At 36.0% G+C, this 24,838-nt stretch overlaps 1 protein-coding gene and 1 long non-coding RNA gene across 2 annotated transcripts in view; one reads left to right on the forward strand and one right to left on the reverse strand.

The window, feature by feature from the left end:
• The window catches only part of LOC139974916 (neuronal acetylcholine receptor subunit beta-4-like), a 49,304-nt gene that overhangs the window by 23,196 nt on the left and 1,270 nt on the right, over positions 1-24,838 (reverse strand). Inside the window, exon 2 of the mRNA XM_071982469.1 lies at positions 9,242-9,390. Coding sequence (XP_071838570.1) covers positions 9,242-9,390 — 149 coding nt within the window. The remainder of the gene's footprint in view (positions 1-9,241; positions 9,391-24,838) is intronic.
• LOC139975119 (uncharacterized) lies at positions 890-5,111 on the forward strand. The gene is made up of 3 exons (XR_011795669.1): positions 890-1,377; positions 2,504-2,702; positions 3,141-5,111. It is a non-coding gene; the product is annotated as an uncharacterized lncRNA (long non-coding RNA).

The raw sequence follows: 24,838 nt of genomic DNA on the forward strand, positions 1-24,838 counted from the left end.
AGAAGACATTAAACATTATGGTTTTTTCTTGCTTCTCGTCAGCTGCAAATATGTAAGATATCTTCAGTAAATGTAACGAGAAGTCTCCCAGGATTCCTAAACCATTAGTCAAAATATCTCCTTTTTTTCTTTCCGGAATTAAAATTAGACAGTGCCAATTTCTTGTTGTAGTCTGAAGGCTATAGTCACCGTTCTATCACAGTAAGATATGACATGCAGTTCTTCAACACTGACGTATATCGTTTAATATCTCGGGAAAACTGGTATTATGTTTTTCGTTAAATGATCGATAACTTGTCAGTCCTCACAGACAAAAAGAGAAAAAGCCCACAGTTCTCGTAATTATTGCAAAAGCATGCATGGAGCAATCCAGCCGGTTTTTTGAAAATCAAAATTCTATACACACCTCAGAAGCTTGTTGACAAGATAAGTTTTACCTAGGCTTTATACGTATCATTTATCTTTACCAGTTTTGGCCTCGAAAAATCTCGTTTAGTTTGATATCAAGTTTTACTTATGACATGACTAAATAGAAAAAGTAACACTGGGAAAAAACAAATGATACGGCGAGAGATAGTAGAAATAGTAAAAGAAAACTTAAGGCAGTGACCCGTATTAACTTTACATTGATCGATGTAATTCTATCTAACAAATAGTTAGTTTCGTCTGTTCAAACGACTGTTCTGCAAGGTTAGTATATGATAAGCTGTCGTGAGTTTGTTAGTCGATTTACTATGCCTTAATGCCATTTACTTTGAACCTACTTCTCTTTATCAGACAGCTTCTTATAGTGACTTTATTAAAAGTTTCTATAATATTATAAGGCCAATCAAAATCTTATAAAAATGTTGTTTATTGTATAACGTGCCTTAATTGTTAGCTTTCACATAGCGTACACTGTAAACATTAGTTAGTCACGAATGGCAAAAATCTAGTCACAGTGACTAGAGTTAGCTAGTCATTACCAATTCGTTAGTTGCAGACCAATTTGCATGGTCGTTCGACTAACATAAATTAGTCACATAAATTTGTACGAACTTTGTTGACACTCACTATGCATGTCATGTATGTAAGCGTGACGAGAATATTCTAGTCTTCTGTTTGTTTACTTTCTATAACCTTCAGCTTTGACCAATGACGTCATTATTTTTATCCAATCATCGTACCGTAGAATACCGTGTGCTCAGCTGATCAGAGATCAAAATTCAGACGACGGCCGGCGATTACATGTATACTGTATGCACGTACGTGGTACGTCGTACGTCGTACATTGCGACCATTACCTAACTGCAGATAGAACAGGGCCATCAACAAAATAAGAAGATTCTTAATCATTTAACAAATTGTCAGAAGCAGTTTCAAAATGTGGTCAGTTAGGTAAGTTCAATCACAACTGAAATTCTAATAAATAATAATTGACACAATTGACATAATGTTCAAAGAAGGTTTGAATATCCGCGATATGTTTGGCTGGAAAGTATGGGTAAAATTATAACGTTAGGCCATAGCAAGCAAAACTGTGGCTAACGCTAGGACGAAGCTAGGCTAGGAGTTTAGTCTACCTAGTGTAGCCCACATGCGCTCGTAGATGTATAGTACTATAGAAGCAGTAATACACACTTATATGACATATTTTATATAAATGTGTATTATTAGCTAGTATACTAGGCCTATATTCTATAATGTTACGAGCGCCTGTGGTGTAGGCTAGCATGTATACGTCAAGTTTCTAGACACTTCGTCGACCACCAACCCGGTCTGCATTTCGTGCACTCTGAACTGAAGATCTTCGGAGTGGTACTTACCTTCTGCTCTAGTACATGGTACAAAGTACATGGTACTCATATTTTAGGTTATTTTTTATAAAGTTGGAAGTACCTGGTGTTTAACTAAGAACAAAGGCTGTGGCTATTCTTACGACTAGTCGTAGCAGTTATTTATAAACTATTCTTACGACAAAGGCGAATTCAAGCGCAGTAAAGTAAATAAAGCAACTGCGCATGTAGTAGGGGTAACCCTAACCCTAAACATAACCCTAAACCTCAATCCTAACCCTAACTCTAACCCTAACCGGAAATTATTGTTACTCCTCGTCGTAAAAATAGTACTCCTGGTCATAAAAATAGCAACTGCGCATGCATAGTCGGAAATTATTCTTACGACTAGTCGTAAGAATAGTCACTTTGAAGAACAAAAACTCAGTTTCAATGCATGAAATACCCATAATGTTGTTAGCTTAGGCCTAGGCCTCAGGTTCATAGTGGCGCTATGTTAGTATCCTACTTCCTAGACCAAGTCTACACCAGCTGTAGCACAATGTTGTAGGGTTCTGTATCCTAAGTGGAGTGGCTGCTGAGTGCTAATACCCTGGACAGAGAATGTTTTGAGTCTTATTTAGCAAATAATCCACAAAGGTATGCATTTTCTGCTCCTGCATATGTGCATCAAGGGGTTTTGAGCCTACTCAGCCTATCATTAATTTTCTGTTGTTTGTCAATTTCAGAGAAAGTTGATGAGCCAAGTCCTCAGCATTCACAGCTATATACTTTGAATGGTTGTGGTATCAATGGACTCAACTGGTTAGATGAGGTAACAACAAATTCCAAACAACTCTGACAGCAGAAATAGATATCCTGATACTTCCATGGGAGATCTACTGTAGTAACTATAGGAACCAGTGCTTGCCACCCATGGAGAATAAGGTAATTTGACGTTGTTGTTCTTTGAGGAGCAACAAATTTGAATGTTTTATCACAAATTATGCCCCCTATCTACCTCTTGTCCCCTACACCTGTCTTTAATACATTGTAACAACCTATGGATAAACCTTTAAATGGACTGGATATGTTATTGAGGTGAACTGTGTATTTAGATAGCATTTCAGTAAGCTTTCCTTTAGACTACTGTACATACTGTTACAGTTAGGCTGTGGTTTACAAATCCCAATGATCCAGTTTTGGCAAAGAACACCTTCAATTCTCTTATTCTAAGTAACTTAACAGTTGCACTGAAGTGACAGGCAATATCAGTTTAACATGTTCCAAACAGTTCAGAAATACATTGGGATATGTCCTGTAGGTCAGTTTGGGAGGAATCAACTGAGCTAAACAAAAGTAGTTTTCAATTTCATCACATTTCAGAGCCAGAGACGAAAAAGCCCTCCCCGCTGACCCTTCTCTGGATGATGTTGCTGCAGGTATGGCAAGCCAGACCAAGTGGACTGTGATCCAGATACCAATAAAACCTGCAAGAATCATAAATGCACCCAACTTGGTCAAGTTTATCAAAATTGGTGACTGGAAATGTTGTTGCAGACGTAGACCTGGTTACTGCTTACACAGTATTGCTCATATGTGTATTTAGACACTGCACAGTGCATACTGAAATCTCTGAAAAGACATCTTTATGGACCAAAAATGATAATTGCATTGAAATATGTTGTGGTTTATATTGTGACGACTATAAAAAGTATCATTTTGGTATGAAAAAAAATTAATCTCTCACTTAAGTTGGCATACTCCTATTAGAGTCTATATCCATCCCTTCGATTGTTCTCCTTCAGGAAAAGTGCCAAAAAGCAGCGGGGAACATCCTTTTTGACCTGTTATCAATCATAATATAGTTTTTTGTGGCTTGCATGTTGAAGAGCATGAATGTACATGTGGTGAGAAAATTGGGTCAATTGAGGCAGTTTTAGACCCCTTTAGGCTTCCCAGGAGCAGCGTAGGAAAATTGTTTACCTCTGAGTGAAGAGGTTTGTTTACAAGGGACGAAAACTTCCGGCTCGAATAGCAAAAAATCTACATGGTCATGATACAGAAAATTGTTAGTGCCATGAAAGGCCAACTTGTCAGCTATCCGGTGATAGGTAGCATTTAGCTAGTGAAAACTTCTATTTAGACTTAGAGACCACATTACTTTTGTGATTTAGTGTGTAAGTCAATGGGGCTTTAAATGGGCTTATGCTACCTTAAGTTACATATAAGGAACAATCTGTGATATATAGTGCGCATTATGCAATCACTGAAATAACCACAGTACGTAAAGACAAAGAGAAGTTGTGGCGGAATGGTTGGGGCACTGAACACATGATTCCATGATCGTAGGTTCATGTACCAACCTGGTCGATACGTATGTATCTTTAATGAAGACACTTAATCTCAATTGCCACTCTTTACTCAGGTGTATAGGGTACCCTGGGAGGTAATTCATGGCTGCAATGATATGGGATGTCCCCTGGGGAACATGTAGCTGTAGCTCAGCATTGTTTCTACCATTCAAGACATAACTTATAGTTTCTGATAAAGTACTTCTAGAAATGTTTTAACTACTTTGTTTTCTGTTCCACCCTAATGTTGCGTCAAGGATAATAACATATTCAACTTACATGTTCTGCATTAATATTGTACCATCACATCTATGGTCAGAAACTGATAATAATATCACTTCCAAGTTCCTAATTCGAGATGAAGATTATAAGGATATTTTCTGGCCCTTTTTAACAGCTAAGGTCATATAGAGCTACTCAAGGCCTTTTTATACCATTTGATTTGATATGGGGTATTATATTTATAAATAAATTTATAAATGTGATATATTATTTTGTGTATATTAAATATATGTTATGTATATTTAAATATTAATTAAGATAATTTATTTGGCTAAACTTCTATTTTTATATTTGAGCTGTGTACTCGCAATTTTTCCCTTTGTCTGCCCACATCTCTTCCATGCTGCTATTTTGATGAAACTGATGGAGCCCATAATGATGCATGGTCAGTGGACAATGAGGGTCTTTAAGAAATTGTAGGTATAGGTCATCAGGGGGTCTAATTGTTTGGAAACTGTTGAACACTGCCAACTTAATGGCTTAGGAGCATTTCAAAGTAATCCCATAAGTATTCTCAAGATGTTTTGTGGGAAAAGATTTTGACAATTTTGTAAAAATAAGTTTTCCCAATTTTCCCATAAATATTTATTTTAGTTTTAAATGTTCTTTAACCTTTATTGTTTGTTACTGTTCTTTATGAGATGACTTTTAAATGGAATGTTTATTTGTCATATTTTGCATTAATACTGAATGTTAATAAAAATTACCATGAAACTTACAATGTGTGTCACTATCTCATTTCTTAAGTAATCAGTACTTAATCTTAAACTAGTCTTGTGACCTAAATAAGTAGTCACAGTTGCAATGACTAATATTTTTGGTCACTGGACTAAGCTTTGGTCGATAGAGGCATCGTAGTAGGACTAATTTTAATTAGTCAGAAAACTCAATTTAATTAGTCACAAAACTAATGTTATATAGTCAAATGACTAGAAAAAACTGGTCGATAGAGACATCGTTGTGACTAATTTTTTTAAGTCATATTGACTAAGTATTGTTTACAGTGTATGGTACTAACTGAAGAGGTAAAAAAAATCTTCAAATTCCTGAAATAATACGTAAAATATGTCTGAGTGTCCCGTAATCACAATTAATAATAACCTATAATTAATCGCTAATTTAAGTTCATTTCATTGACAAAAATGTCATCATCTGATCAACTGTATTTCTTCTTTGGTGGATTTATAATAATCACCTTTCTGTATGTCATTGGCTATAATGTTAAAAAGAAAAGAATATGTGTTTTGGAGACCATCTCAGTTAGTTGATGCATTTTTTCTCAAATATCGAGGAGGAGGGGATGAAGAGGAGAGGGGGGTGGGGCGCAATGTATGTATCTTAAGGATTGCTGAACTAACTCTAATTCAACGCGTACGGGAACATACTTGTATATAGCTACGCACCTGTACAGTTTCACATCCAACGTAACTGTATTTCTATGGAACGCTAAGAGAGACATTATTTTAGTAAACTCACTATGCAGTCACAGGTTCTTCCTTTTGCTGATGGTATGTCGTTATGTGTCACACAACTTGTGACTGCATAATAAGTTTCGGGAATACTCTCTATTTTGGCGTTCCTTACATTTCCACTGATTCCTATACAAACACAATGCCGATAGTTCTGTACTCACAACGAATATATTAAAACGACCTCGTTTCTGATTTGGCCGTTGGAAGGTGAAAATTTTAGGCTACGTCTAAGAGAAATATAAACACTTCTCATTTTTTTGAGAGTTTAAAGTTTACTACTTTATCAAGAAAGAGAGCCCTAAAGTTCGAATTCAACGTTTTAGATAAATATTACTTACTACTGGCGGGAAATAATGAGTGGCTTTTCGAAGACGAAAATTTCAAGCTGGTAATATTGATTCAAGATAGAATAGAAGTAATATGAATATTCATAAACGACCTGAAGCGATTTATCGTTACGTTAAAAACGCAAAAGTCAAGCTTGATTTAATAATGTAGGATGGAAACCTTCAGTGTACGTCTATAGTCACTTGAGCCTCCGAGAGCAAAAATCATATGATAAAGGGAAAACTAGCTACCGTAGTTAAACCAGAAAACAACTTTCAGTGTCAGCGAGTACACTTTAAACAGCTTATACAGATTAGCCCAAAGATAGAGATTAAGATGAATAAAAAGATCATAGGACAAAACACTTCTCACAAGACGGATGTATCCACTTTTAAGTGTTCGGCTCGTTATCATGGTGTAAGGTCTGTGGTGTAATATTGTGGTGTAATATTAAACGGAAGATTTACATGCAGTGCGGAGGTAAATCAAAATTCATTAAAAAACACTCTATAACGTAATCTTATAGTAGAGTAATATTAGTTATTCCTGTAATGTTGAGAATATCCACTAATTTCAATTGCTCTGAAAGTTTACTGCAGTTTGACATTTCATTGAAGTTAAGTTTTACCTTACATGGTAATATGGTGCGTATACAAAAGTATATTCAAGTGAGTCGAAAGCATGATATGAGAGACCCAAGGCGTGAATCTGAGAGCATGCTGATATACGTCAGAAAGAATGCTTTTGTACCGTATATAGCCTAAATGGCAGTCCCTGAATCTGATAAAACCAGGATTTTTGTTCTCTGATAAAACACTCGGCACCACGATGGCTTTAAACAAACAGAATCTTTCCACATTTAACTATATTGTACGCATATCATGAAGAGAGTGAAATACCTGTTTTAGGGTATTGAAATTGGCAATGCTGGCGATGAAATTTTTCGGTTAAATTTCGTGCCCAAGTTGTCTCAACTAAAGAAGTCATTGAATTTCTGGTCATGTAGAGACCTTACTCCTATTTGTAAAATAATTTTGGTGAAAACGTTTGCATTGCTTGCCAAATCCTCCCAATTATTTTATTAAGCTTGTGGATAATGTTTTGTATAACTTTATCTGGGCGGGAAAACCCGATAAAATCAAACGTACTGTTATGATTAATTCAATTTCAGAGGGAGGATTAAACGTTACTTATATAAGCAGTTTTATTAATGGTTTAAAAATGTACATGGGTTAAGAGATATACTGACACTACTGAGGCTCATTAGGAAATGTATTTTTCCTATTATCTTAAAAAGTTTGGTAAACAATTTCTATTTGAATGTAAATTTATGCCAGGCGACGTTAAAACGGAAAATCATTTCATAAATGATGTACCATATGCTTGGTCTCTTTTTGCTTATACGAATCATACTGGTAATTTTATTGATTAAATTATCTGGAACAACCACAATATTAAAGTAAACAATTATGTTAATTTTTACAAACATTTGTACGAGAAAAAAACCTGATTCATATTCATAATCTTTTAGATGCAAATCGCCAGTTCTTAAGTTTTCTTGATTTTAAACGAAAATTCGATATAAATTGTCCTTTCACATTTTACTGTGGCATTATAAATGCTATCTCAGGTCATTTGAGAAGGTCATTAGATGCCTGCAATAGTGTCGAGGAAATTCCTTTAAAGACCATTCATTAACAATGCATCACTATCTCGTTTCATTTATAAGCAGCTTATTCAGGGACACGTATAACTATTCCAAAGTGTATTGTTAAGTGGAATGTAAACTTCGGTTATAGCTCTCTAAAATGTCCTATTATCTTTCAAATTCCTTTCAAGTCGTTAAAGGAGACAAAATTACAATACTTTCAATTTTGTTTTCTGCATCGTATACTTGGGACAAACCATCTTCTGAGTTTGGTGGGTTTAATTGACAATTCACGGTGTACTTACTGTGGCCTAAAGGAGGAGACTATTGAACATTTGTTTTGGGAGTGTAAAATAATTTTTGATTTTTGTTTTAGCTGTTGAGTAACATTTTTTAATAGACAAGTTATTTTTCCAAGTCGGATATGTTTTTCGGCTATCAACTATTATTATAGAGCATCCGTTGATTTTTTTTAATTTTTCATATCAAATACTATATATTCCAGAAGAAATTAAATATGAGCATTCCCAACGTTAACGAATTTTTGTATAAATTAAAATTTATGTTACAAGTTGAGGAATACCTAGATCATGGTAAACATCGAGGACCTCTATCATACAACCATACAATATTTGTAACCAAACTGTAATTAATTGTCATATATATGTCTTTATATAAGTTTGTTTATTATGGAAAAGACTTGACAATAAATGATGGCTAATTTTTTTTTTAAATGAAGAGAGTGCAAGCAAAGCCCATTGCACATTCCAAAATGTAAATCATATCAATTCATGTCTACTTAAAGGATGTGAATACTCCCGCACAAAGAAACGTCTCATGCCGGTAATCTGACCTAGTTTCGAATGAGGTGTAACAGAAGTGTTCGACACCACCATCGATCCCAGAAAATACACACAGCTTGCTACCGTCGGTACTTAGACACTAGTGTACAGTCATACAAATACGGTCAATACCCAAAACACAGTGTACATAGCCGCACTGGAAATCTCAGGTCCAGATAAAAGATAACAAGTTATCACGTTTTATTACTGTCTGCATTTTGTAGCGACAAGAATAAAACTTCACTTGCAAGCAACGGAAAGTTAACTTTTTCAGATGGCGGCACGCGGTTTGGGGCGAGTCTTCAATGCCTTTTAAGGAGCAATCGCCAGATTACAACACATGGTACTTAATAAGAGGGATTAGCTGGTTTCTAGTGAATATGGGGGTGGGGGTGGGTGAGAGGGTATTGAGCAAATCGTATGTGCTTTGATTCCTGTGAAAGAAAACCGTTTTTTTTTTCTCGGGCAGTGAACCACAGACGAGTATGGTTGTCTGCGATACATATAGTGTGATATACACCCCTGAGAATACTAAAGTGTACATTAAGTACATTATACGTACCACGTCGCTAATCTGATCCAGTTCTATTTCAACTCTGATATCTACATTGTCACTCTCATTTACGACTGGTCGAACGACTGGATTGTATCGACTTGAATTGAAGAGAAAATTAATCAGTCGATGCTGTTCCTCCGAAGCAGATCCAAAGCCTGTACAATTAGAAGAAGTAAATATTTTGAAAATGCGAAGAAAGAAAATGCATCTAGGCAAAGTACGTTAGTTCTTCGGATAGAATGTTAAACGATGTTAAACGACCAACGGTGTACAAAAGATTTATTGCAAGATTAGCATATTCATCTTTTAACTTAAAACACAATGCGTTTGTATAGGCTGATGCAGGGGACCTTTCTGAAACGTGTGACCCCTTAACCATAGTATTAATCAACACTCAATCACGCGTGGCTTCCTTATTTGCATATCAATAATATGTCACTGTACGCTGTTCACTTACGCAAACAGCTGGATGAGAAAAAGGTTCATACCTCATATAAAAACGGATAGCCCGGACCTTAGTGGTATCATGAGTTTGCAGGTGGTGGAGTATAGTATAGAAGGTATACTATAGTATAGTATACTATTCAGTGCAAAATGTCAGTGAACGAAGTATAGTCCTGACTTTGCAGGATCGTAACATTACAGTAGAAAACCCGTAGGCTTTAATCGTCACAATACGAGTCACTATAGTGCTTAACTGAAATAATGTTTTTTTTTTCTTAAGAAGTCATCCACTGTTGTGATTCACCGCCCCCATCCCCCCTCCCTCTAGTACCCTTACACTGGGATTTTGAACTATGACGATTAATACTTTGCAGGAAAATTCACCCAAGATGGGAGACTGGACACGAAAACCAAACCACTTGAACCTTTCTTAACCAAAGTTCACCTTTGATAGGAACTGATGTGATAATGTAATTATGACATTGTTAGGTACAGTGAAGTATCACGAGTTCTTTCGACGGAGAATAGATCACTAAGAGGTAACCTAAAAGGCCGAAAGGTGTTCTACGCATAGATACTGCGCATGCACTGTGCTTACGTCATAAGAATATTGAATTTCAAAGCTAGTAGGCCACATGATGTATGTATTTATATGTACGTATTTTAGATCCTCCTGCGAGCATGAACTCGCGAAGAAGCCTCATTGGCTTATCAAAGCCACAAGCTGACCAAAGTCAGTCTCATATATACTGTCCATGATTATGAATTGTCAATTGTCAACAACTCTGTAACTGGACGACATACATTAATCTTGGAGTAACTCGAACCGGCGTTAACCACCGTGAGCCAACACTTCTGTGAATTAAAGCTATGAACTTTCTTACTAAAAGATTTTTCATTTAAATTGATGGTCAATACGAGAATACAATGGGTAAATACGATGATAGGTAAGCCTGTTTAGTGAAGGGCACAACACCAACATGTACCGTACGAATGGAGACGAAACCGCATATTCGCCTAGCTAATACATTGCAATGCGGTATGCTAATATATATTAAGATATGAGAGTTCCTTGATTTAGATCGACTTGAAAGTTGGCGGCTCGAAGCTTATACATTGTAAAAGGTCAAAAGGACTACTACTAATCATTTATGGGTTTATTGCAACGACTGCCGTCTTCTGGCAGAAGTCACGTGATTCCTCGAAGCAATATTGTTTAACTTTTTGTGAAATGTTCGTGATGAGAATACTGATGTGCTGCCAAGAGGACTCAACTGAACAATTTGAGGAAAGGGAAGTGTGTAATATGAAGAGGAAATTCAAATATAAGATGGAACCTGAGAGGCAGATTTAGGGATGAGGATAACTCTAAGGAACATTCTCTTGTCGTCCTTCTGTACAACCTTCGCATGATGAACGTTTTTCTGAAAAAACTGCAAACCGGAGACGATCAAATTCACAAATATGAAATCCTTCCATTTAACATCGAATTAGTACATGTGCTAGGGGATGTTTCAAATTCACATGACACACGTTATGTAACTTGTGAGACCCTCAAACAAACCAAAACACAGTACCATATTTTCATTATACATTTGCATTAGGTTCTTTATAACGGTAAGTATGTGTAGAGAATATTTGATAGCGATATGGTACTCCAATGTGGTAAAAATAACTGCCTCGTGTACCAGATGTTTGTAATGTCAGGGGCACACTAACCGTTGTTTGTCTACAGTGAAATTACTACTCCTATGTGGTCACAATATCCGTTAAGTTAATGTGAATCTAGGTTCACTAACTAAGCCTCTTGTGCTACCGGTCCAGAGTTCCTTATTTAGAGTCACTATGGACGTTAATGTGAAGCTAGGTTCACTTACTAAGCCTCTTGTGCTACCGATGCATTGTTCCTTATTTTAAGTCACAATGGCCGTTAATATGCAGCTGGGTTCCCTGACTAACCCTCTTGTGCTACCGATGCAGTGTTCCTTATTTAGAGACACAAATGCCGTCAATGTGAAGCTTGGTTCACTAACTAACCTTCTCGTTCTACCGATGTATTGTTCCTTATTGAGAGTCACTATGGACGTTAACTTGAAGCTAGGTTCACTAACTAAGCCTCTTGTGCTACCGATGCAGTGTTCCTTATTGAGAGTCACTATGGACGTTAATGTGAAGCTATAGGTTCACTAACTAACCCTCCTGTGCTACCGATGCAGTGTTCCTTGTTTAAAGTCACAAAGGCCATTAAAGTGTATTCAATGTGTGTACTATCAGAGAGAAAATAACCACCAGTACTAATATATGACCTGCATCTGAAAGAGATTCTTGGTATGAATGTTCCATGTCGTGAGATCAATCAAATTTGGCAAAACCACTCTTTCCGGTAATCTCTAAAGTTCTAACAAGATGTATGTCCCGCTACTACTCTCTCATTTGCAATTATCATCTAGATTGTATTAATCCCGGGTTGATGATGTCGACAAGAACAAACAATTGCTAGAAAAGCCTAAACGTATTAATAAGAACTTTAACTTGCCGCGGTTCTATTTAAAAAATAAATTCGTTGCTCTTGAAACCTGGCATCCTTTGTTTTTTCTCTTAAATTCTTGTCGAGAAATAAAATCATTAATTTAAGCAACAAATCAATAGCTGTCAACATAGCACGCTTCATTACTATTAGTGACAATTAAAGCCCTCGGCGAAACAAGAGGAAATCTATTCAAATTCATAAGAGCTATTCGAAGCAGGGAAACTACAGAGGCCCTGCAGAGACTCTTCAAATGTTGAATGTCGATGTAAAGTACGATTGACATGACCACTTATAGCTCTCAATGAGGACACAACATGTAGGCCTGGTTTTTAAGTATGTCTATTCACGGTAGGCCTATACGTTATCTTACCCATCAGTCTCCGCCAAATCTTTACCGTGCTTTGAAAATATTTGATCGTTATATGGTATTGGTAGACGTAGATATATGATAAGAGATTAATCAATCTCTTTTATCACTGACTCGTGGAAAATTTCCACTTAAGCGCGCAAATATTACCTGACAGGACAAGTGCATTAGGATGTTTTGTGTGCATGTTACGCTACCGTTAAATGAATTAACCTAATGCACAGCTAGGCAGACTCGCTAGAAGCAAAAAGCCTCCCGTCTTCGTTGAAATGAAAGACTTAAGTGGGACATAAAATGATTCGAATACTCGTCCACCGTCTCTTATATGATTTCATCGCTCAAGAAGAAGACAAAATGAACAGTTTATGCATATGTAATATTAATTTGAGACAAGGTTCAAGGAAGGTTTTTGCATATGAACATTTATTGCAGAGCATTCATCCATAGTCTAACCTTACTGTATGTCGATCGATTAATTGAATATTAGAGAGTTATATCGGCACTTGAAGACCAGTCTCTGACATAAAAATCCTCCAAGGTTAAAGGATATGTGATATTCGTCACAAGCTGCTAAAATGACCGCAATTTTGTCACTTGGGGAATTAATTTATGAAAAGGCTGAACGTTAAGTTACTCCTGTTGTATAGATTATGTATATAGAACTTTTATACATAACCATTGCTGGAGGCAGGTTTTAAAATATATTTTATATACACAGACACCTTTCATTAAATTACTTCCCTCTAACATAAATGTTGGTTCTTAAGATTAGTTCTAGATGACCTCGGGTAATAAACTTAATTTATTAAATAATAACAATAATAATAATAATGCATATAACAATCCAGCGAAATAGAAGATATATATTGCCTACAGCGGATAATTTATACTTGATCAACGACTAAGAATTGATTGAAGGCATACGGGTGAGTTTTCACAGTATTTACGTTTGCTCTTCGTCTATTCCTGTTAAAGTATTTGTAGTCTGCAGAAATAAATGGAACCAAGGCCGATGATATTGTATGAACGAAACACTTTCAAAATGGTATATGACTTCATCTTAAACTGAGGGCTTTGCTTTGATCTTCTCTAATCTGTCGTATCTGTATTTGTTTTGTAAGAAAACAAACAGTATATGATATTGTTATGTACAAGGAACTCGATTGGCTGGTTTATAATTATATGCAAAAAAAAAACTCAGATAACATAATCAGCCATAAAATACCGTGTATTATTTTATCTTTAATCTTTCCTTTAGTTAATTTTGTTTTGTGTTGTTTGCATCTTGGACATTATGGTTATAACGGGTTTCTCTCAAGGTGGGATAGAATACTATAAAATACTATACATGTCTATATATATATATGTGTGTGTGTATACATATATGAATACCGCTCATACTGGCTGCAAGGACATGACGGTCCGTCAAAACTCTCGAATTTAATCTTGCACAACATCAGTCCCGGTTTCAAATGGTTGCATGACCAACTCTTGTACGACGAACCATCTATGAGGACCAAAGTATGCGTATGTTACAGAGGCTATATAGATTGAGGTATAGGAAGGATATAGGCCTAAACTTAAATAGACGGAACAGCTGTAAAATCGATTGTCGTCACCTTAGCCGAGAGTTATCGCAGAAATGCTACCAATACATGTTATGTGTCATAATATGGGGGCTTTGCTATAGCAACTGACAACTGTGATGAAATCCATAGCAATGGACTTCATTTTACTAAAACTAAAACGTTTGGGCTCTCATCATGCATACAAAAGTGAAGGCTGCTTTCATCATATAGTCGGGAACAGATGCTTGTTTTACAAAAGTCCACCCGCGGAGGGCCTACAACATATCATCACGCACATCGTTGTAAAACATAGTTTGCTAAAATGGAGGATTCATAAAGAGGGAGACAAGAGGCGACGGAGGGGTACGAAGGGTGAGGCGAGTGATTTCAGCAGTCATATACAGCCAGCCAGTTGATTTCGTTCTATCACGGTTATTGTACTCTATGCTCAATGGTTCTTTGTTACACTGTTAACAATAAACTGTGACAAGATATTTGTTTTCTCAATTATTAATATTAGCTATGACATTGAGAACTTTCAACCTTTAATTTCAATTTACTTAAAAGTTGTGAATGTGCAAGTATATGTCATTGAATGAAACCATTTTCGACACAATCTATTCTGGAGAATTCATAGAAGCTGCCTTGTAGAGCTCTGATGCGGCAAAATCTCCTCTTGACAGTATTAATGTACCATGTCAGCGTTTTATACTAATTAAGTATAGTGAATGAGTTAATGCCATGTAGAACACACACTTGCCGCATTGACTTTGACAATTTATTTGAATAAACAAGTAAAACAGTAATACTTGTTTGTCAAAAAGAAATAAATTATTTGCTAAAAAGAAGCAGCAAATACCAGTACTTTTCTGTTGAAACAAAACGAACGATAGTCTATGCTTAGCCTATATTGTAAGTGTCAGTCTATACTTGAATATCTGGATATCGGAGACATTATAAGGTATTTTGTCCGATATGTAAAGTTATTACATGTTGAATATAACTTTATATGAATATATATATATATAATACAATTTGATATTAACACATAACCATGCAGACCCGTAGCCAGGCTCGGGTACATGACAAATGGACGGGGACGTACCCACAATCTCCCGTACTGCGCCCCATCCTAAGCTGTGCCACCACAATATATACTAAAACTTCACAAGTTACAGAATTTGAGTACTGTGCCCAGCAATATATTGTTCGTACCTCTTCTTAACTTGTTCATACCCATTCTAGTTTGTCCGGGGGTTGTCCATGACAGTATGTTGAAAGTGTTAAAAATATCGCAATATAGCGAACAGTAATTATATCCATGTGGACTCCGATATTCTGGAATTACTTCTATATAAAAGACGATATTTACAGTGTTCAATTTCTCTCTAGTTTGCGCGGAATTATGATTACAAATGATTGTTTATGATTTCGAATGTCATCTTTTATTTTCTTTCTTGCTTCTGTTATTAGTCCTTCCATATCATTACCATAATGCAATTGTGTAGTCATGGGTTTATAACTGCTTTTTAACATGGTCACGTGTGATTTTATCTTTACTGTTTTCTACAACAACAAAAAAACCTTGACAAGATCGCTTAATAAATATACGTTTGATGTTGATGATCTTTAATAGACCGAAAAATATTACATTGACTGTTTGAGATGAATGAATGAATGAGGAAAGTTAAAGCATTAGATAAGCTGAGGGAATGGACGAGAAAAAGTTAAAGCAGTATACTGACTAATAAACGAGATGTGGGGAGGGGGGTGGGGGAGTTGTAACACAATGGTGGATTTAGTATAGTATGTTAGATAAGAAGACTCTGGAACGTTAAAACAGTTGGATAAATGGAAGGATAAATCAATATATCGTAAGATAAATTGTAATCCAAAATCATAAGATTCCAAAGGCCTCATTATAAGACTAATGTAAAAAAAAAACTTAAAATTCTCCGAAGCTTCCCGAGCCTCGATTATTACAAATTGTTGCCAACCGATGTCCAAATTTGTAACTATATTGGCCTATTTTTTTCGAGATAATATGTAAAATTAAATATTCAAATATTGTTTATCGACTTGACATTGGCCGGAGCGCTTACTCTGTGATCTTAAACCCAACTGATTTGTTTACTCGTCTTACTGTTGTCTTAATGCTACTTTTGTCTAACGTCAACTGATATTAGCTTTGGCGTCTATATAGAGCAGTGGAATACATATTAATCATTAATAAGTAATTATCATTAATTAATTATAATTGCTGATACTTCTCAATGTTGACGGAGATAACTTTAGTAGTGAGGTGTGCAGTCTAGTGCAGCGAACTGACTTTTTGTACGTTGTTGGAAATCAACACTTTATTTGTCTATTTCACTCGAGCAGAGTACAAAATACTCGTATAGTTTAGGGCCAACATATATATGGTCAAAATAGGTCAACAAAATGAGGTCAAAATATTGAACTAGAACACAGACAACGTCCTAGTTTAGAATTCCAACAGCTGGGCCAATCATGGTTATTTTAATTAAAACAATTATGTCAATTCTTTGATTTGGTCTCAAGTTGAACTGGCTTTTCTTTCGTTGCGAAACGTCTGAAGGAAAAGTGCGTCTTTATATATTATCAGTACTGACAGAGACCATTTCGGCTGTTAGGATAGGTATATTGTTTCAATAAGTCCGTTTATAATAAAATGTATATAATCAGACGTGTTAAGGTTCCCCGTGCCTCTCTACCCGTGATTTTATCATCCAGTTTATCCTTGCCTGCATTTCTAATATCAAAGTAAATTTTAAGAGTTTCATTTCCTTACAATAAAATAAACTACCAGGGGTGATAAAGCAGTATAGTTCCATAATTAAGGTTACCACCGAACAATCGCCGGCTTTACTTTAAAAATGCCATGCGTAGTCATGAAGTGCCTTCTCGGGGCAAAAACAAAACTTGACCAGATGGTGTTTTGGTTATAGCATTAAATGTATATCTGTCCATGCTTCCTCGTGGCTATAGCAGGACGGAGAACTACTTGCAGAATGTAGAGAGAGGTACTCCGTCCATTAGGACGGTTTGCCGCAAGGAATAATCAATAAACAGAAAATGACTTGAATGTAAATCGAGACTAACATAGAATAGATGTGAGTTTGTGTTCATACTTCTAAAACATCTGGCAGCCAAGACTAAACCCTCTCAGGAATATTCTAATTTTCTAACTGAAAATTCTATATTGAGAGTTAGAAGGGGAGGTTTGTATTAGACAGAAGAGGGACTGATGGGAGGTGGCAGAGGTCGGACAGGCCTAAAATTGAGATTATAGAAATTTATTCAGGCTTAATATAAGATAATAATGCACCGAGACATACATTGTCATAACACTTATACAATAACTTTTGTTATTTTGAAGATGTCATCAAAATCATCAATTCCGATTATGCATTTTGCAAACATTTTACTCTGTACCTTTATTGGACTGTCATGAATCCATACGTTCCACGCGAATGTCATTTCAATTTAAAAGTGAGAAATTAATTTATAATTCAGGAGCATGTCACTATACTTTTTTATATTAATAGTTTAATTATATCAAAAGCCATACTGACCGTTACAAATCGATAAAGCAGTTTCTTTATAGTTTCCTTGACAATTTACGAAAATGAGCGATCTAGTGTCATTCTTCATATAGCTAGCTCAAAAGTGAATGTCATATTTTGACTACAGCATCGGTGTTTCCGAATCTTCATGTAAAGTGGGTTTCTTGACACGTAAAGAACAACAAGGTACTTATTTTGATTGCATTCTTTACAATTTCAAGTCAACATGGTATAGACAATGACGGAGCACCGTGTCGTACCTTCTTCATGCATAATCACCATCTCCCACCCTTAATGTTTTTCTTTCATGAGAAAGCCATCGTTCGTAATTTAATACCATCTTTGTTTGTTGATAACCAATATTCCGTGGAATTGTCATTAGAAATGTTAGAAAAACGACGCAAAATAGGTTCACAGATAGTTACCGAATAATTCGGATCTCTTTGAATTGTACCGTTGGTTATGTAATGTATGTAGCAATAAATAAACTTTTTGTAATGTATTTTGTTACAATGCGAGGAAACGTCTCGTTCTCCATTCATCATCAGTTATTAGATTAGAGAAATAAAGATAAGTTAAGAAAGTGTTTGTGAAGCCTATGTGTCACCAATCACAAACCAGATATAATTTATATAATTTATGTTATTGTCACCATGTTCATATCCTTTAAGCGATTAGTACAGCTTAAGATATAATCAAAACTTCCACCGGAAGGAAAGCAATGAGTCGAGAAAGAAAAGAAGACTTTTTCAACCGAAAAGTTGGCAGACACTTGTGTCTATGCATTATATATATATATATATATATATATATATTAAGTACGGTAGGTCGTCGACATGTCTCCGGACGTTAGATGATTAACAATAACAGATGTAGAAGGGATTACAATCTGTCATACAAATTAGGTAAAGCTTATAGATCATACATATGTACCTGATTATATATTGCAAATTTAGCTTACAAGCTAGTATTGCAACCCTGGTAGTATGGCAGATCCGTCTTGGTAGTATGGCAATCCCGTCTGGGTTATGTGGCAGTCCAACAGAGTATAACAGTCTCACCCTGGTAGTATGACAGTCTCACCCTGGTAGTACATGACAGTCTCACCCTGGTAGTATGACAGTCCCACCCAGGTAGTATGACAGTCTCACCCTGGTAGTATGACAGTCTCAATTTGGTAGTATGACAGTCTCATCCTGGTAGTATGACAGTCTCACCCTGGTAGTATGACAGTCTCAACTTGGTAGTATGACAGTCTCACCCTGGTAGTATGACAGTCTCACCCTGGTAGTATGACAGTCTCACCCTGGTAGTATGAAAGTCTCAACTTGGTAGTATGACAGTCTCACCCTGGTAGTATGAAAGTCTCACCCTGGTAGTATGACAGTCTAACCCTGGTAATATGACAGTCTCACCCTGGTAGTATGACAGTCCCACCCTGGTAGTATGACAGTCTCACCCTTGTAGTATATGACAGTCCCACTTGGTTGTACGACAGTCCCAATTTTGTAAAAAGACAGTCCCTTATTGTATGACACCCATCTTTAAAATATGACAGATCTATAGTTGTAGTGTGAGAAGGCCACACTGACAGTATGATATTTCATTCTGTGATAGTCCCACTATAGATTGCTGAAATTCCCACCAAGGTAATATAACCGACCCACCATGTGAGAATGGAGTTCCACCCTTGGAAAAACCTTTTTCCATTCAGTAAGAAAATCAACAATTGTTTGATTTTGAACAAACTTAAACTGACAATACGAAAAGGTTTACATTTTTGCAACTTTGTCCAACGTTGGTCGAGTTTTTTTCAACGTAGTACATATATTAATAATCTGGCATCCAGACAATCATAAGACGACCACTGAATAGCGTGATAACCGCATGAAAAACACTTCTCCTTTCAGACGTATGTGTAATCCTCAATTCACAAGATCATATGGTTAGCCTATCATACATATAAACGCCAATTTGTTAACACAAGGCTCCATCACACGCAATGAAAACGTGATGCGTTGCTCGTCAGAGAGGAGATCTCCAGGGAAAGGACTTGAATTTATTGTCTCACATAGCCTTACTTGTTCGTATTTTGTTACACATGGATGTGGTCACTATCTAATTCAAATGAAAACAAAAATCATTCGCCACAAGTTGTCAACGCCTGGTGATATATTAGCTCACACAATATTCTTGAGGGATTAGTTTTCACAGTGAGTGAAACTGTAATGACGGTATTAACGATTAATAATTGTCAAATGATTATAACCATGTTGATTTGAGTCCTTGTTGTTCTTCGATACTAACATAGCATTATAGTACAGTTCTTTTGCAAGACTAGAGAAAAATTCCTTTCAAAATAATGTAAAACCAAAGTAATATAATACTGATTTCAAATGGCTGGGGTGACGAAATATTGGGAATTGGAACCAAATAAATGAATAATTGATTACATTTTCCTTGCTTGGAGAAACAATGTGGTGCTTAATTGTTGATGAAATGGAATCCTGTTTTGAGTAATACACGCGGTATGGTTGGCAGTAATGTTGATCTCAGGATAACGTAGTATTTTCGTACTAGATTATATGTTCGTAACCTATGTGGGACGCGACCGGTGCATAATTCTTTCCATATGGATTCTCAACCGTTTTAGAATCAGCGAATTTCTACAGTATTAAAATTAACTTTATCAGTTAAAAATATTCTATGTATAATTTTATGTTTTGATTACTTGATTATTTTTTAGTTATAACTTACTTCAATTACTCATCGACAACATGCATAATAGCCTACCTAAGAATAATAATAAAATAATAATTATCAGCAGTTATTTTAACGACGCTTAATCGACCACAAATGTGGGAGAAACCCACAGGGGCTTATGGATTAACATCATGCTAAATGTACATCCAGTCGATGGACCCGGATTTCGCGCATTCTGAACACCGATTCCAAGGGGGTGGGTGGGGTTCAGTGTGGGTCGTGGCCCAGTTCTTGTGGAAGCTCTGGAGTCGTGAGCCTATACATAAAGTTTTCTGACTGCAGATGATGTTCATTTCTCAGCAAGGAGAAAGCGTAAGACTGTGGGTCACGTATATACGAATGCCATGATTTGACCAATTTCTTTTTTTCATTTTGCTCTCTTTACTATACATATATAGAACAGTACTCTGAAGGTTGGGGGTACCGTACTGTGCGATTTGGGGCAGGTCACATCGATATCTTCAGGGAGTATTTCCACCCTGATGAAACCATTTGACCATGTAAGCTGGATCAACAGTTCTTTATTTACCTAACTATTGTTTTACAGACATTGGAAATTAATTCTCTTTTGTAGTCTTTAAATACTGTAGCCTGTTAAGAAAATAGATATTAGATATCGAGATACTAAACAATCACAGCTGGATGTCTGGATTAAAATGATATTAACATTATATGATCAGCCTAGACGTATTTTAAATAGAATGCGAAAACTCATGTTTATACAACGAAGCCATTCGTTAATCACAACATTGCATGATTACCTCTGTATCAATTAAGGGCAGGACAATTTTCTCAGTGAAAATGATATAATACTATGAAAATAATATATTTAATTTAAGAAAAAGAACAGAATGGGAACAATCGATTTGTCTGAAATTGATTTCTCTCTATGGATGGGTTGTTTCATATCTCGGTTACTATCAATTTTACATTAAAAATTAAACGAGAACAGATGTGAAGTTTGTTATGATTATATTTGAACCAACGGCTTAATATTTTCTGGATTGTCATTGGTCGAATCAAATTTTGAGAGAGAACAATATTTGCGTGATTAAAAGGACCAATCCCTTTCGAACTGTTTTGAGGGAAAATACGGAGGCCAAATGCGCTCCTGTAGCGCGTAAAGTTTTGCAAAGAACGTAAGAAACCTCTTTCCGCAAAGCAGTAAACATTAAAGGAGACGTGTGGTTAGGCGGATAAGACAGCTTATTTTTCCGCTGTCTTCATTAAATTTCTTAAATAAGGACGTCAGAATTTAATGTTAATATGTCATATTGCAATTCACGATAACGAACAAAAATTAGCCCAGTGTTTGTTTTTATTGCTATTCTAGTTTTCGGAATATTCAAACCTTTGGAATGCCCCTTTAATGCTAAATCGATGATACCGCCGGCTCCTCGGTTCAAAAGTTGTTTCTTTATATTCATAACTTCTTTTATAAATTCTAGTAACTCAACAAAATGTTCCGTTAAATTTACATAAGCAACATGTATGCCACCCAACAGCATTTGTCTTTGAAAAGTTTATTATGCACTATTACAAACATGTTATTTGAAGCCATGATATGTCTTATGTTTTCCTATTGTATTGCTTTTGTTCTTGCGGTCTTTTTGCTAGTCTAAGTAGCCCAGTAACTTTGTTTTATAAACCTCGTAAGTTGGTCGCTTCTCAAACACAGGTGTTCTAAATATACTACTTAGATATTTTACATGCAATAGTCGTACTTTAAAGTCATAAAACATAACATAATTCAACTTCGTGCCAAAAGTCATTCTTTAAATTATTAAAAAGATAACTACGTTTGGTTATATCCATAAAAAGTATGATTGGCAGTGACGAGAAGGAAATTACATGCAGGAACTTATGAAAATTCCAGTACCGGTGTTGTGCCCAAGTGTATATAAAGGCAGTGGCATTTGAAGAAATGAGCCTTAACAATCGGGAGGTTCGGGGTTCGATCCCCGGCCGGGTCATTGTAAAGTGGGTTGTTCATCCGAGAGCAATCTATGGTTTTCCCATCTGAAATTACTTTCTAAATTGAAAAGATTCCAAATTTGAGTAGAAAAAGTTGAATTGGAAGCCACCCGACGTGTAAGTTGTAATCCATAAGCCCTTGCGGGTTTCTCCCACATTTGTCATCGCTTAAGCGCCGTGGAATTAATTACCGATTAATATTATTATGGAAACATGGTACTATTTAAACGGATATAAGGAGAGTATATGTATGAAATAAGACTAGGATGATAGATACATGCATCTGAATCATGTGTGGTGAGGTTATGTTGTTATGATTTTGAAAGCCAATGAAAAAGCACAATATATTTAAAACAGACTTTTCTTTTTCTGCGCTGATTTTGTTTCGAATTTTTAGTTGTATCTTGCCATAAAAGTTAACCTCAAAATGTAACGCTCATTTTTTGTTTTGGCGCTTAATTTTTGCAGAAATTTTGCGCGGAATTTGAGCTAACTTGTTGTATGGATTATGAGCACCTTTCATCTGTGAATTTTGCTCTTATTTTTTACCCCTTGACTTTTTGAGTTGAATTGTGCCCTAAAGTTTGACTGGATTTGCTTTCGTCGGCCTTTTGCATTCTCGCCTTATAAAAGAAAAGCTATTTAAGGCAACAACATAATATGTTACTTTAGTAAACCAAACCACTTCATGAAAGATGTCATTATACTGTAATGCTTTGCAAACTTAAAACTGAAATCAACAACAAAACGTTTTACTAAGTGGTTGGACCAGAACATTTCCTGTAGTTGTATAATAAGCAGTAATAAATCCCCGCTAATTAGGAACACCAAACTGGCTGAAGTCACACATATAACTACTAGTTATCCATTAAATATCTGTAAATATTACCTTGTTTCATCGGAATGACGTTAAGTTACACCTCAATGCAAATACAGACAGCTTTAAGAATGGTCTGGTCGAAATGTCACAAACTACCCATGATCAAATCCCGCAAGCTAGCCACACCAAGGCCATGTATATTTATTAGGCATACGCCTTCATCGTAACAATAACTAATATACATTTAACACAATTTTTCCTGGTACTGAAAGTAAATTAGGGATCCATTTCCATTTTTTTTTATCTTTATACCTTCATAGTTGTCCTTGGATCTGCTCTCGTCTTATAGCATTCATCAAAACCGATAAATCATTCTCGGAACATTTATTGAAATAATCATCATGACGAATGAGTTATAGTAATAATAATAATAACTCATAAATCAATTTTGTTATTCTCCCTGCAGCTTATTGCCATACGCATTTTACACTCAAGGAATGTTGAAGGCAGATAAGAGGTACTTGTAAAAATCCAGGGATTTTATACAAATATGCAAGACAAGTTTAGGACAAAATTCTTGAGACGAGAAATCAAATCAATTAATTTGGTAAGGATTAATGTTAAAATGTCTGAATTTTGTGTTGACAGCAGAGAAAACCAACTGATATTATGCATTAAATTAAATACGCTGTTTATGTGTTCTGCCTTGTAAATTTCGAGTTATAGAATAAACTTGCTTAACGTAGAAAATGTAGGACAAAAACATGTAAGTTACCGGGGTGGAAAGAGGGGTGTGGTATAGGATCGTTGAAGCCGTCTCCCGTGTAGGGGAATTTATGATTCCTCCCCCACCCCCTCCCCCGACAAAATCAAATATTATACATGATATGCGGCATTTTGTAGGCATATTTAAGCTATAAATACGATCTAAAAGTAAGTCTACATGGAAGGTTGTGTTACCGTACTTGTGTGGTCTAGGATCGTTGAAGCCATCTCCCGTATAGGGGAATCTATTATTCCTCCCCATACCCCTCCCCCTCCCCCAACAAAATCAAATATTATACATGATATGCGGCATTTTGTAGGCATATTCAGGCTATTAATACGATCTAAAAGTAAGTCTACACGGAAGGTTGTGTTACCGTACTTGTGTGGTCTAGGATTGTTGAATCCGTCTCCGTATAGGGGAATCTATTATTCCTCCCCACCCCCTTCCCCCAACAAAATAAAATATTATACATGATATGCGACATTTTGTAGACATATTTAGGCTATAAATACGATCTATAGAGTAAGTCTAAACGGAAGGTTGTGTTACCGTACTTGTTTGGTCTAGGATCGTTGAAGCCATCTCCCGTATAGGGGAATCTATTATTCCTCCCCCAACCCCTCCCCCTCCCCCAACAAAATCAAATATTATACATGATATGCGGCATTTTGTAGGCATATTCAGGCTATAAATACGATCTAAAAGTAAGTCTACACGGAAGGTTGTGTTACCGTACTTGTGTGGTCTAGGATTGTTGAATCCGTCTCCGTGTAAGGGAATC

The sequence above is a fragment of the Apostichopus japonicus genome, chromosome 10, assembly GCF_037975245.1.
Source record: "Apostichopus japonicus isolate 1M-3 chromosome 10, ASM3797524v1, whole genome shotgun sequence".
NCBI classification, from domain to species: Eukaryota; Metazoa; Echinodermata; class Holothuroidea; order Aspidochirotida; family Stichopodidae; genus Apostichopus; species Apostichopus japonicus.